This window comes from Trichechus manatus, unplaced genomic scaffold, assembly GCF_000243295.1.
Source record: "Trichechus manatus latirostris isolate Lorelei unplaced genomic scaffold, TriManLat1.0 scaffold00139, whole genome shotgun sequence".
NCBI classification, from domain to species: Eukaryota; Metazoa; Chordata; class Mammalia; order Sirenia; family Trichechidae; genus Trichechus; species Trichechus manatus.
In genome coordinates, this window is record NW_004444075.1 from 917,537 (window position 1) to 930,433 (window position 12,897).

At 36.8% G+C, this 12,897-nt stretch overlaps 1 protein-coding gene across 10 annotated transcripts in view; it reads left to right on the top strand.

Annotated features, from left to right (window-relative positions):
• The window catches only part of INPP4B (inositol polyphosphate-4-phosphatase type II B), a 961,283-nt gene that overhangs the window by 714,790 nt on the left and 233,596 nt on the right, over positions 1-12,897 (top strand). For all 10 annotated transcript variants that reach the window (XM_023739719.1, XM_023739717.1, XM_023739718.1 and 7 more), the window contains 2 exons: positions 7,944-8,074; positions 8,482-8,586. In XM_023739719.1, the coding sequence (XP_023595487.1) occupies positions 7,944-8,074; positions 8,482-8,586 (236 nt within the window). The remainder of the gene's footprint in view (positions 1-7,943; positions 8,075-8,481; positions 8,587-12,897) is intronic.

The window sequence follows — 12,897 nt, forward strand, 5'->3', positions numbered from 1 at the left end:
AGAATAGTCCCACAGGGTTTTCTTGGCTGTAATCTTACAGAAGTAGATGGCCAGGTCTTTTCTCCTGCGGAGATGGTGGACGGGTTCAAACTGCCAACCTTTCAGTTAGCAGCCAAGCACTTAACCATGACCAACCAGGGCTCCTTTCTAATAAAATAGATGCTCCTGTATGGGGCTTTAGTCACAGAGCTAGAAAAATCTCCTGCGTAGATCCCTTAGAAAACTTAGCATCTCTGTAGTCGTTTCTCTTTTGAAGGAGTCAGCAGAGTATTGGAAAACTGGGTAAAAAGGATAAAAGACCGTAAAAGAGCTTACACTATATGTTAGATGTCTCCACTACCCCCACTGCTTATATATGAAGCAGAGAGAAATCTTTGTGGGGAAAGAATTGCCACATAGTAGGAAATGCTATGTTTAGATAAATTCTGCAAATCTTTCTATGGCCCTAAGGAAAACTTTGTCTAATCTGTCTGAACAATGAGCTCAAGCATAACAATGACTGCGAGAATAGTGCAGGACGGGGCAGTGTTTCATTCTGTTGTACATAGGGTCACTATGAGTCAGAATTGACTTGAGGGCACCTAACAACAAAAACAACAAAGGAAGACTTGCTCAGTCTCGGGTTACAGACCAAGATATATAAGGTCAGAGGACTCAATAATGTCTCATTTATCCATGCTATCTATTCGTTTGAATTTGGGCAGGGTTCAACACTCTACTTCAGGATTAGTCTATATTCTTACTCTAGCCCAAATATCAGAAACATCTAAGAGCAAAAATGTGCTCTGTCAAGCAGCCTATGTTGAGAACCTCCCATGGGCCAGCAACTGTGTTGGAACAAGAAGATGAGTAAGACAGTTCTCACAGGCTCAAACCAAATTTGCCCCATGTTGTAACTCACCCTTGAATACATCATTAGTAGGCTTTAGAACTCTGTTTTAAGTTGAAGCTTTAAATAGAAGCTAAACTTTCTTCTGTTCTCATAATTTTCTATTTGGATGGTTTTAAACCTTGATGTATTGATTGATGGGCTGATTGCAGCAGAAACATATTCTAAACAGAATTTTACTCAGAATTCCGATATAAATGAAGGAGATAAAGTTAGAACTTCTCTGGTGGAGTAAAGAGAAGTAAAGGAAGGGGCCCGATACCTGTCAACTTACTTGTCCTCCTTTTCATCAACTTCTTTCCTCCTCCTCCTAGGCACACCAGCCCCAGGAGTGTAAGGAACAAAATTTAAAAACAATTTAGCTACTTAATACTCTTGGCAATGTTTTATGCATTATATGTAAAAGTTTAAGCAGGTTTGGCTATTTTGTCTCCGGTTCCTCTGTGACTCATTTTTTGTTCAATTATTTCTCTTTATTCTTCATAGAGCTTTTTGTTTTTTAAATCCTATTCTCTTATCATATTATTCAGTGATTTGTGCTTCAGCCATATTGTATGCATAGTAGTGTGTTCTGGATTGTGGAAAGTTCAGAGGATCATAAAGACCTCCAGGGATTTACAATTTTAATAAAAAGAAAAAGCAGCGTGTTTGAAATATTTAAACAAGGTGTTTGACATAACAAGCCATATAAACAAAAAGTGCTTCATCAGGTTATTTCCAGAGATATATATGAATATTTCCTCAAGTGCCCAGAATATCATACTATGCTGTTAGAATGTCAAGATCCATAACATGATAGATATTTCTCAAGTAGGCATTAGCAGCCATCTGTCTCCTTTGGAGATTTATTTTGTATGCTTTGCCTTTTACTTTTGCAGGGAGCAAAGGGAAATGGAATGGATGGCAGTAAGTGACAAAAATGTTTACTGTATAAGAGAACTAAACTTGTTAATATTTGAGTATGCAGTCTTCTCTTCTCAAACTTCTTGTATTAACCTGTTGGATTCCTGTAGAATTAGAAGGAGATGGAGATAGGCTAGGTTTATTTCAGAGGTAAAACTCTAGTGAAAGTAAAGGAATGAATTCATAATTGATTGTATGTATTTAACAGGGGATTGAGAGGGTGGAATGTTACAGAACAATATTTTTGTTATTTTTGATTTGTTGCAGTTAGATGCTATCAAGTAGGTTCCAACTCATAGCGACCTTATGTACAACAGAACGAAACACTGCCCGGTCCTGCACCATCCTCACAATCGTTATGCTGAGCCCATTGTTGCAGCCACTATGTCAGTCCATCTCATTGAGGGTCTTCCTCTTTCTCGCTGACCCTCTACTCTACCAAGCATGATGTTCTTCTCCTGGGACTGATCCCTCCTGATAACATGTCCGAAGTATGTGAGACATAGTCTCGCCGTCCTTGCTTCTAAGGAGCATTCTGATGGTACTTCTTCCAAGACAGATTTGTTTGTTTTTTTTGGCAGTCCATGGTGTATTCAATATTCTTCTCCAGTGCCACAATTCAAAGGCATCAATTCTTCTTCCATCTTCCTTATTCATCGTCCAGCTTGCACATGCATATGAGGTGATTGAAAACACCATGGCTTAGTTCAAGCGAACCTTAGTCTTCAAGGTGACATCTTTGCTTTTCAACACTTTAAAGAGATCTTTTGCAGCAGATTTGCCCAATGCAATGCGTCATTTGATTTCTTGACTGCTGCTTCCATGGGCGTTGATTATAGATACAAGTAAAATGAAGTCCTTTACAACTTCAAAATTTTCTCCATTTATCAGGATGTTGCTTATTAGTCCATATTGTTAAAAGGTAAGGATTGAAGGACACAACTTTTGAAAGGAGAAACTGTTGTCACTGTAAGTAAAAATGAAAATGTGTATAGATGGAGAAGAAGGATTTTTAAAATTATGTCCTGTGAGTTAAAAATGCATTTACACAGCTCTTGGCCTTTGCCATTCACTCCAAAGCTTAGTAAAGTTGTGCAACTATTTAATTATAATGTTGTTGCCCATTCCTATGTATATAAATGTGGCAACATGAAGGAGTACAGCACAAGGGCCCTAGTATCTACGGGTGTCTTAAAACTGGACATCATCATGCACTTGAATGTATTTTAGAGAATATCAGTCACAATGCACTGCATACCTAGTAGCTGTCCATTCATGGGAGTTTTACTATGAACAACTCATAGAGGAGGAAAGAACTCAAATTGCTATAAAGATGGGTCAGCTTGATATTTTGGGTGGACCTTAAGTTCAGTCATGAAGAAAATCCACTCAATGGAAAATCTAGAAGTGGTTTGCTTAATTATTATCTCATTTGGAGGAAGAGTTGACTTGAGGTATGGAGATATATTGAGCATTGGCAAAGGAAATGGCTTAGATGGTTCTTCATGGGCCTGGAAGAAATAGACTGAAAGATTAGATGTAAGAGGTCTAGACAAGAGGTATGTGGATGGGCTTATAGGAGAGGGCACAAGTGTCTTTGAGTCGTGCCTATCAGAGGGTACATACTATAGAGGAGGCTCTCTACAATCAGGTGGACACTGTCTGTCCTCTGGATATCAGCTAGCCTCTTTTCTCAGCTACCCAGTGTTTGTGCAATAGACTCATAAAGAGAGTGGCCTTGGTGGCAGGGATGGGAGCTATGCGTTGGCCCAAAAATATGGACTAATCCTCCAAGAGTGGTATACCTATTGTGACTGCTAAATGTTAAATGTCAGCAACAGAAACTGACAATAAGGTACCATTCCTTGGGGAAACCCAACAGCTATTTGGTGGGTAGTCAGTTAAGAGGGCTCCCTTCTACCCTGAAGGAGGCAGCAATTTGCCCTTACTAAGTTGAAACATATTCTGGATATGTGTTTTCCTTTCCAACTCACAGTGCCACTGTCAGCAGCCACATCTGGCAGCTTTCAGAACGCCTGAGCTGATGATGTGGTGTTACATATAACATTGCTCCTACCAAGGGACACTTAGTATAGCAAAGAAGGTGTATAACACTGAGCTTATAATCACCGCATATCCCATCTCTCAAAAGTCACGTATCTGATAGAACAATGGAATTATATTATTAGTGAAAGGCTCAGCTAAGGCACCAGCGTTGGGAAAAAAACCTTAGGATTGGGGTTAGGATTGGGGTACTATCCTCCAGGATGAAGTGTATATGCTAAACCAATAGCTGACATAGGATGTTATAAGTGCAAGAGCTAGAATACACAGGTCTGAGAATGAGGGTGGATCCCTCATACAATCAATCTCAGTGACTCACTTGTGGTATTTCTGCTTCTGTTCCTTACAACCTTAAGAAGTGGGGAGATGGGACAGTTCTTTCAGGGGACTTGTAAGAATTCCTCTGAACTGGAAACTGTGACAGTCATCTGATCACTATGTGCTCCTTATCACAATGGACCAACAAAGTTAGTAAGAGATTACTATACTCGTTAACATAAGGAGATAGGGTTACTGCTAAACAATCGGAGCAAAGGGAGATGTGTTTGGGACTCAGAGGTGCTCCATGCTCAGATGTGAATGGAAAATTGAAGCAACCAATAGTCTATAAGAACAAGGAAACAAAGAGCTTTAATCTCCAGGTATTAAGGTCTGGGTGACCCCACAAAGCAGTAACCCAGACCAGCTGAAGCACTGGTAGAGTATGAAGAAAATCTGGAATAAGTGGTTGAGGACGTTAGTGATTAAGAACCCAAGGATCAACCAAAGCGTTCGATATTGTAGCCTAGCTTGCTACCTCTCTAGTCTTTGGATGATTGTAATTGATACATATGTATATATATATATATATATATATCCTATCTGGACGTAAAACCCAAGAGGTTGCCTGTCCTGGGCCAAATTTATGTGTTTTTCTATGTTTTTATACAGTGGATCAACCCTAAGTGTGTTCAAGTTTTTGACCACTTAGTAAAAATCGCCAGACATTGCCACCATTGTCATCTTATCTCCTAACATCCCTTGTTGCATTAGCCTCGTTCAATGCGAAGGCCAGTCTTTAGCATGCCTCCATTAGCACCTACTGTGGAAGGTTCCTCCAGAGTGGCTGTGGCACCCATTTCTGACTAGACCAGACCCAGGAAAGTTGTATATCAGCTGGTGTCTGGCTTCCCCAGTAGCTACCCAGAGGGACCAGATATAATGTAAAGTGGAGGAAGTTAATGTCCCATACTCAAAAAACCAAACCCACTGCCATCGAGTTGATTCCAACCCATAGCGACCCTATAGGACAGAGTAGAACTTCCCCATAGGGTTTCCAAGGGGCACCTGGGGGATTCAAACTGCTGACCTTTTGGTTAGCAGCTGTAGCTCTTAGCCAGAGTGCCACCAGGGTTTCCTAATATCCCATAGGATCGATTATTACCAATGAAAGGTAGACAATGGTAAGGAACTGTCATATAAACGCCCTCCCTCTGACAAACTTCCATGGTTCAAACATTCCATATGGCGTATTTAGAGATGTTCTGCATTACCAAGTAACCAGCCATGGTTTCTTGTGAAGGTCTGTCCAACTCAGTAATGCACCACTTGGTGTCTGCTTTCGCTTCTTTCCTGCATCACTTCCTCTTACCTTGCTCTTGCTGGCCTGACATTAACAGATAAACTTGATCTCAGACTGTTTTCCCAGAGAACCTAGAATAAGATGCAAAGCAAAGTTTTTAAACTAGGTAGTTTGTATTCACGGAGCAGCAAATTTAAAATATACAGTTAAGAATATATAGCTCTAGGCTTCCTGATTGAAAAGTTTATTGATTTTAGTACACATAGTATGTTTCTCTTATCTATTTTACTTTATTTCATTTTTTTAAAACTTATAGCTACTGTCTTCCTCTGCCCCATGTAGTTTTATAACTTTTTTGTTGCTCTACTCTGGTTTACTATATCTTTATCCTATAGTTTGTCTATATTTTAACTTTTCTCGATCCAAAGAGACCATGTATTAATTCTTTGTCTCTTTCAAAGTGTGTACCTATTCAGAGCCATCCTTTCACAAACCAAACAGTGCATGCCAGATTTCATATGTGTATTCCTCTATATAAATTGTGACATATTGGAAGAGTGCAACAAATTTTAATCAACAGTCTGTGAACTCCACCCAGCTTAATCCTGCATAACATCAGTTTTCTGACCACATTTTGCCAGACTTCTCTAAGGCAAGGAGATATACAACACCCCAGTGTCTCACAATACAGTCGGGGCTTGCGCTGTCACTTTTGCTCCCTTCCTTCATCCATCTCACTTTAATTACTCTTTCTGATAAGGATTCAGAGACGACGAAGTATAAACTCATGGTGCACCCATTAGTATTAAACAGGAATACTTAACTAATTGTCCCACGTCAACTGTTTTCAGGAAGTAAAGACTAAAATGTTACAAACATTGAGTAAGATGATATATCACACTTCCTATCGCTCCCAGTTTTAATCTACAGCTCAGACTCTTCTAGACTTGGACATCTCAACTTTTTGGATTTGTTTATTTGTATCGGTTGTTGTTCTCGTTTTGTCCTGGATTTAAATGTCCAGTATTATGAGTCGGAATTAACTCGGCAGCAACAGGTTATTTGAGTGAATAGAGAGACCCTGACTCTCCAATTCTTTGACCTTCCCTCCCACTCCCCTTTGGTCACAACCTCTTTTTATCTCATTGTCTACTGGTTAATTACTGCTTCACCCATTAATATTGTGCTATGAAAGCTAAGCTATGGAAAAGCTGGGATGAGATTAATGTTCACAAAAGTTGTAACGACCATAGATGAAAGATGCAACAATACTACATTGCATCCCCATTGAAACAAAACAAAGGCAGCTACAAACATCTGAATGCAAGTCACATTTTGGCACACCATCCATTATTCTTATATTTAACAGAATGTTGAAGATATCACATCTTCTGAATTTATTAGCTTGGTATTTAGCATGTTTCACAGCCAAAATAGGAAAGAAGGTTCATTATTCCTGGTTAAATTAGCCTCATGAAAATGTTGTTGGTAAAAGGTTACAGAAATGAATAAGAGTTCTAACCATGCAGCATGTTAGATCATTTATCACTATAATTTAAAAAGGCATTCTGATGATTTAAATTCACTTGGCTAAAGGGTAGAGATTTAGATAAAAGTTAATAATTAAAATTTAAATGGCATGATTAGCTCTTCCTTTTAAAAAAGAGTAGACAAAACATACGTATAGAGAATTTACCTAATCAAATTGTTTCTTGACGGAAATTGAGGCCAATGAAATCATACTTATTATCATGTATTTATTAAGTGGATTTAAAAAAAATTTATATCATTTATTTATTAACAGTAGAGGCCCTGGTGACACAGTGTTTAAACGCTCAGCTGCTAACCGAAAGGTCAGGGTTTCGAACCCACCATCTGTTTTGAGGGAGAAATATGTGGTAGTCTGCTTCCATAAAGATTGTGGAGCCCTGGTGGTGCAGTGGTTAAGAGCTCGGCTGCTAACCAAAAGGTGGGCAGTTTGAATCCACCAGCCACTCTGTGGGACCCTATGGGGCAGTTCTACTCTGTCCTGTAGGGTCGCTATGACTTAAAATCGACTGAACGGCAATAGGTATTTATTAACTAGGCTTATCGTTTTTTAATTTTACAGTTACATTGGATATAAACTGTATTATGTGGGTATCTCAGGTTAATGTCAGACTTAGTCAGATAGTCTTTCCCACATCATTTGATTTTGGATGGTTGAAGCTAGAATTTAGCCATCTTTCTGCTGAGGTTTTAATGTTTGCTTTTAAGCTGAATGACATCTCTATTAAAATATTAAGTCTTTACAATCTTTGTGAAAATTCTGTAAGTGGATTTGACCTATAATTTTGTTGACTCTTTTGGCACACAGAATTTTTTAATGTTCTTGTGGTCTAAACTAATGATATTTTCCTTTGTGTTAAAATGATATTTTTTTCCAATAAGCTCATAGGGTTTTCCTAAAAGGATTGGTGAAGCAATTTCTTATTAATTTGGCAACCCTGATTAAGGCTTACTTTCTCCTCTTTTCCTTCTAAACAGAAACCAGGAAATAAAAGAACTTGGCGAGCTTTCTCCACACTGGGACAATCTAAGGAAAAATGTCCTTAGTCACTGTGATCAAATGGTCAATATGTACCAAGATATTCTGACAGAACTGAGCAAGGAAACAGGTGTGAAAACAATAATTTTATTTACTCAAACTGAATTGCATTTCATGTATGTTACGTGAAAATAATAATAAACATCATTGTTATGAGGATAGGAGAGACAAAGATGAAAAAAATAAGTAAAACTATTTTATTTCTAACTGTACCATCTTGACATCTAAAACAAGGAAGAAAAAAAGTTGTGCTATTCTGCAGCATGTTGTTATTATAAGAATAATTGCCTTTTTTAAAAAAATTGTATTTCTGAGACTAAAAGCAACTCATAAGTGCAGGATATGTTTATCTTTCTAAAGTTCTTATTAAAATTTTTCTCTGCCAATTTTACAATTCAACACACACACGTATTTATTTACTTAGTTATTTTCGTTTGTTTATTTACTAATAACAATCAATTTTTGTTTTTCATCCAGGGTCTTCTTTCAAATCAAGCAGCAGCAAAGGAGAGAAAACATTAGAATTTGTTCCAGTAAATCTACATCTACAAAGAATGCATGTGCATAGCCCTCACTTGAAAGGTATTATATATTATTCTTTTCCAAATGGTAATGTTATGGTATAGGGTGTACTTCCTTTAAAACTTGTCCATTGGCGATTTTAAAAATTTACCAGTTGTGTAAAGATGAAGATGAAACAACTGAAGCTGATATGACCTTAAATACTACAGAAGTGACTATTATATTTTTGCTGCTGTGTTTCCGTGCAATATTTTGTGAATGTGGTACCTGAATTGTGTTACAGGTGAAAATGCAAAATGAGCATCAACTTAGGTAGTATTAATGATGGCTAATAGCTGCAATGCTGTTAGAATAGATGTGCTGTTGAAGTGAGACATGCATTGCTGTTAGAATTAGAAGAAAGTAAAAAAAAAAAAAAAGAGAAGAGAGAGAAATAAGAGATGAGAGTTGTTCATTTTCTACTTACTTTGAGAAACCAAAGCCCAGAGGTGCCTTATATGCATTTTCTCTGACTTAGTGGTGAATATCAACATAGTCATCCAATTCCTACGAAAACAAGGGAATGTAGTGGTAGTTTACTGGGTAGGAAACGGTAGAGTATTTTGATGTATTCAGTTGTGAAAAGTATTTTTCAGAGAGAAGTGTATAAATATTCATGAACCTACAGGATAGGGTTCAGTGTGAATGATACAGTATCATTATTTATTACCATTCTCCATAATTCCTTGCCATTTCTCTATAAAATATATCTTAAAATATTCTTGTTATTTCCCTTTTTCTTTTACTTATTATAATTTTTATGCACATTTAAGGGGAGTGTATGCCCTAGTTTGCCAATAAAAGTCCCATATTGACTCTTGGCCCAGCATACTTGTTTATAGTGCCCCCTCCTTTCCTCTGAAAGCTCTCCCTGTTTGAGTAATAAATGCTATGATGACTTTAATAATATCCGTCTTCCTAGGTGGCCAAAAATGACTTTATATCATCATATCCTTCATGATAAGTTCACCTACACATGCATACAGGTATACACATACATAGACACCTATAGATGCATTCTGACACAATGTTTTTTAGCCATTGTCAAAATACAGTGGTTACATATTTGGAAAAGTTAAACTGAAATCTCTGTTCTGCTTTAGAATCACCTGAAGTTTTATAATGAGGAAAATGAAACATTCACAAGTTTTTAAGTTTGTGTAAAGGAATCATGTATACACAACCAGCTGATGAGCAAGATAAACTGTGTGTAATCATTCTGGTGTATAATTTTATCATCTTTAGGAAATTTTATCACCTGTCTATAATTTTAACTTAGATCCTTCTCATCAGAAATTATGCCAGATGAAAGAACTAAGAGATAAATGGGATGGATTGGCCAAGGCATTTAAGAACTTTTCTTTGATTACTGACTGTCTGTCAATAATTCCAGAACCCTGGTAGCACAGTGGTTAAGAGCTCAGCTGCTAACCAAAAGGTCAGCAGTTTGAATCTACCAGCCACTCCTTGGAAACTCTATAGGGCAGTTCCACTCTGTCCTAAAGGGTCACTATGAGTTGGAATTGACTCAATGGCAACAGTTTGGTTTGGTCAATAATTTGAACATAATATAGTAAAACCTGTAAAAGCCGGAAATTGTGTAAAGAGGAAACTTGTCAGAGAAGGAAAACTCAAATATTTTCCACTAAAACGAGTGATACAAAAGTGGTTAGACTGCACCCTGTCAAAGGCGGAAAACTTGCAAGACCTGGAAAAACGAGGCAGTCTCATCAAGTTCCAGCTCTCACAGGTTTCACTGTCATATATTACATAAATTATCAAAAATCATCAAATGATGGTTTAAAAATCATCAAAAGCTAAAGTATCAACGAGTTATAAAGAAGCTAACATACATAAGATCTATCCAACAACCAACATAAAATTTGTCTAATAGCCACTATGTAAAGTCCTTTATGATATAGTAAAAAAGTTTATAGGAGTGAAAAAAGTTTATAGGGGTTGAATTGCAGCTCTGGTACTTTTTATATATGATCTTAAGTTTGTTATTTCATCTCTCTAAGCAATGTTGATTAAATGAGTTAGAGTATGCAAGACACCTAGAACCATACAAGAATAGCAGTTTATTATTATTGTTATACACATGCCATTTGCCATCACCGGATCAAAATGGATCCATCAGCTTTATCACGGCTGTTAAAATTGGAGAATGGTGATCATTTAAGAGCCTGTTAAGGGACGATGAAGTTTTGAACTAAGTAGCCAAATTTAGAGATAAGATGATTTAGAGAGGCATTTTGATTTTGGAGAAATCACATCACTTGCTAGTGCTTAATGAATGATGGAACGAGGAGATGAGAGAAAAGGATACTGGGGTTTCAGCTCTGGGTAGATGGCAGTGTTGTTAAACCAGATAGTTTTATTTGGGCCAAATTAACATTAATTTGCATTTAAATATTCAGTCAAATATTTGGTGATGATCCTTAATATACTTTTATCAGATAATTTATTAATAATAAGAATAAAAAAAAATGTAGACAGCCTTTAAATAACTCACCATGAAATACCAAGGCTTGGCCAATCTTATATGCATCATTACCTTGCAAAATGTTCTCTGTAATTCAGCTAAACATTCAAATCAGTAACCGTTGATCTTAAATAAATTTAACTTCAATTCAAAATCTGTTAAATATATATTATATAAACAAATAGCAAATTTGACTACTATCTATTATAACTTTATAACCCTTTTTTATTTGCAAATTAGAAAAGCTAAGTTTCTTATTTTCAAAGATAAATTATGATCTAAGTGGCTTTTTACTTTATGCTTTTTTATTCAAGACCAACAAACCATCTTCACTGTGCTGTTCTTCAAGGTACTAGCTGAAAAATAGGCTAGCATAAGCTACGATGAAGAGAATATGTTTGCTTTCGCCAAATTGAAATGAAGAAACTGGTAACTAAAAGAAGGGAATTTAGAAAAGCAAATGTTATGGATTGAACTGTGTCCCCCAAAAATGTGAGTCAACTTGGATAGGCCATGATTCCCAGTATTATGTGGTTGCCCACCATTTTGTGATCTGATCTGATTATCTTATGTGTTGTAAATCAATATGATGTTAATGATGTAAATCAATCAATAATGTTAATGAGGCAGGATTAGAGGCAGTTATGTTAATGAGGCAGGACTCAAGCTACAGGATTATGTTGTATCTTGAGTCAATCTCTTTTGAAATATAAAGGAGAGAATCGAAGAGAGAGAGAGGGACCTCATTACCACCAAGCAAGAAGAGCCAGGAGCACGTGTATCCTTTGGACCTGGGGTCCCTATACTGAGAAGCTCCTAGACCGGGGAAAAATTGATGACAAGTATCTTCCCCCGGAGCTGACAGAGAGAGAAAGACTTCCCCTGGAACTGCCACCCCGAATTTGAACTTCTAGTCTTCTAAACTGTGAGAGAATAAACTTCTGTTTGTTAAAGCCATCCACTTGTGCTATTTCTGTTATAAAAGCACTAGATAAGTAAGACAGCAAACAAAAGTTTTTTTTCTGATAGTTTGTTTTGGGATATATAAAGGAATTTCTTATTTCTGATGACAAAGATCAGCAATAGAGGAAAAAAAACAAGATTTTTATGCTAGATAAATAGGGAACAGCTAATAAGCTAGAGGATTTTTGACATAGCAGATAACAGACTAGTTCTTATTTTGAAGACGTAAGAGAAAATGGGGGAAAGGACTAAATATCCTAACAGCCAAGAATTAGTGTAAAAGGTACTGAAATGTATTTCATACTTTCTTTTTTCATGGCTATTCATATGTATAATATATAGAAGTACACCCACTCCTCACTTACTGACATGGTTAGGTTCCAAAGACCTGGTCATTATACGAAAATCGATGTTATGCAAAAATAGAGGATGACCACATGAGATCACAAAATCGAGGGTGACTACTTCATTACATAAGTGCCAAATTATGTCATTACATAAGTTCCAAATTACATCATCACATAAGTTCCAAACTGCATCATCATTTACATAACTGCCAAACCATTGAGAATCACGGCCCAGCCAAGTTGACACGTAACCTTAACCACCACAGCCAGCATTACTCTTCTCTCGCAACTTGGCATTCTTTACTGCAAGGTATACGTCATTAATGCACAAGTTAGTCCAATAGTAGATTTTTTACTTTTGTTGTAAATGTGAAATGTTGGATAACGAGACAGTCAATAAGTGAGGTGTAGGTGTATATGATATAAATACCATATGCATGCAATTCAAGCGTATCTATTTTTTTAATTATGATTTTATACTAGTTTGCAATTTATTATTATTTTTTAATTTTATTTTTATTGTTCTTCAGGTGAATG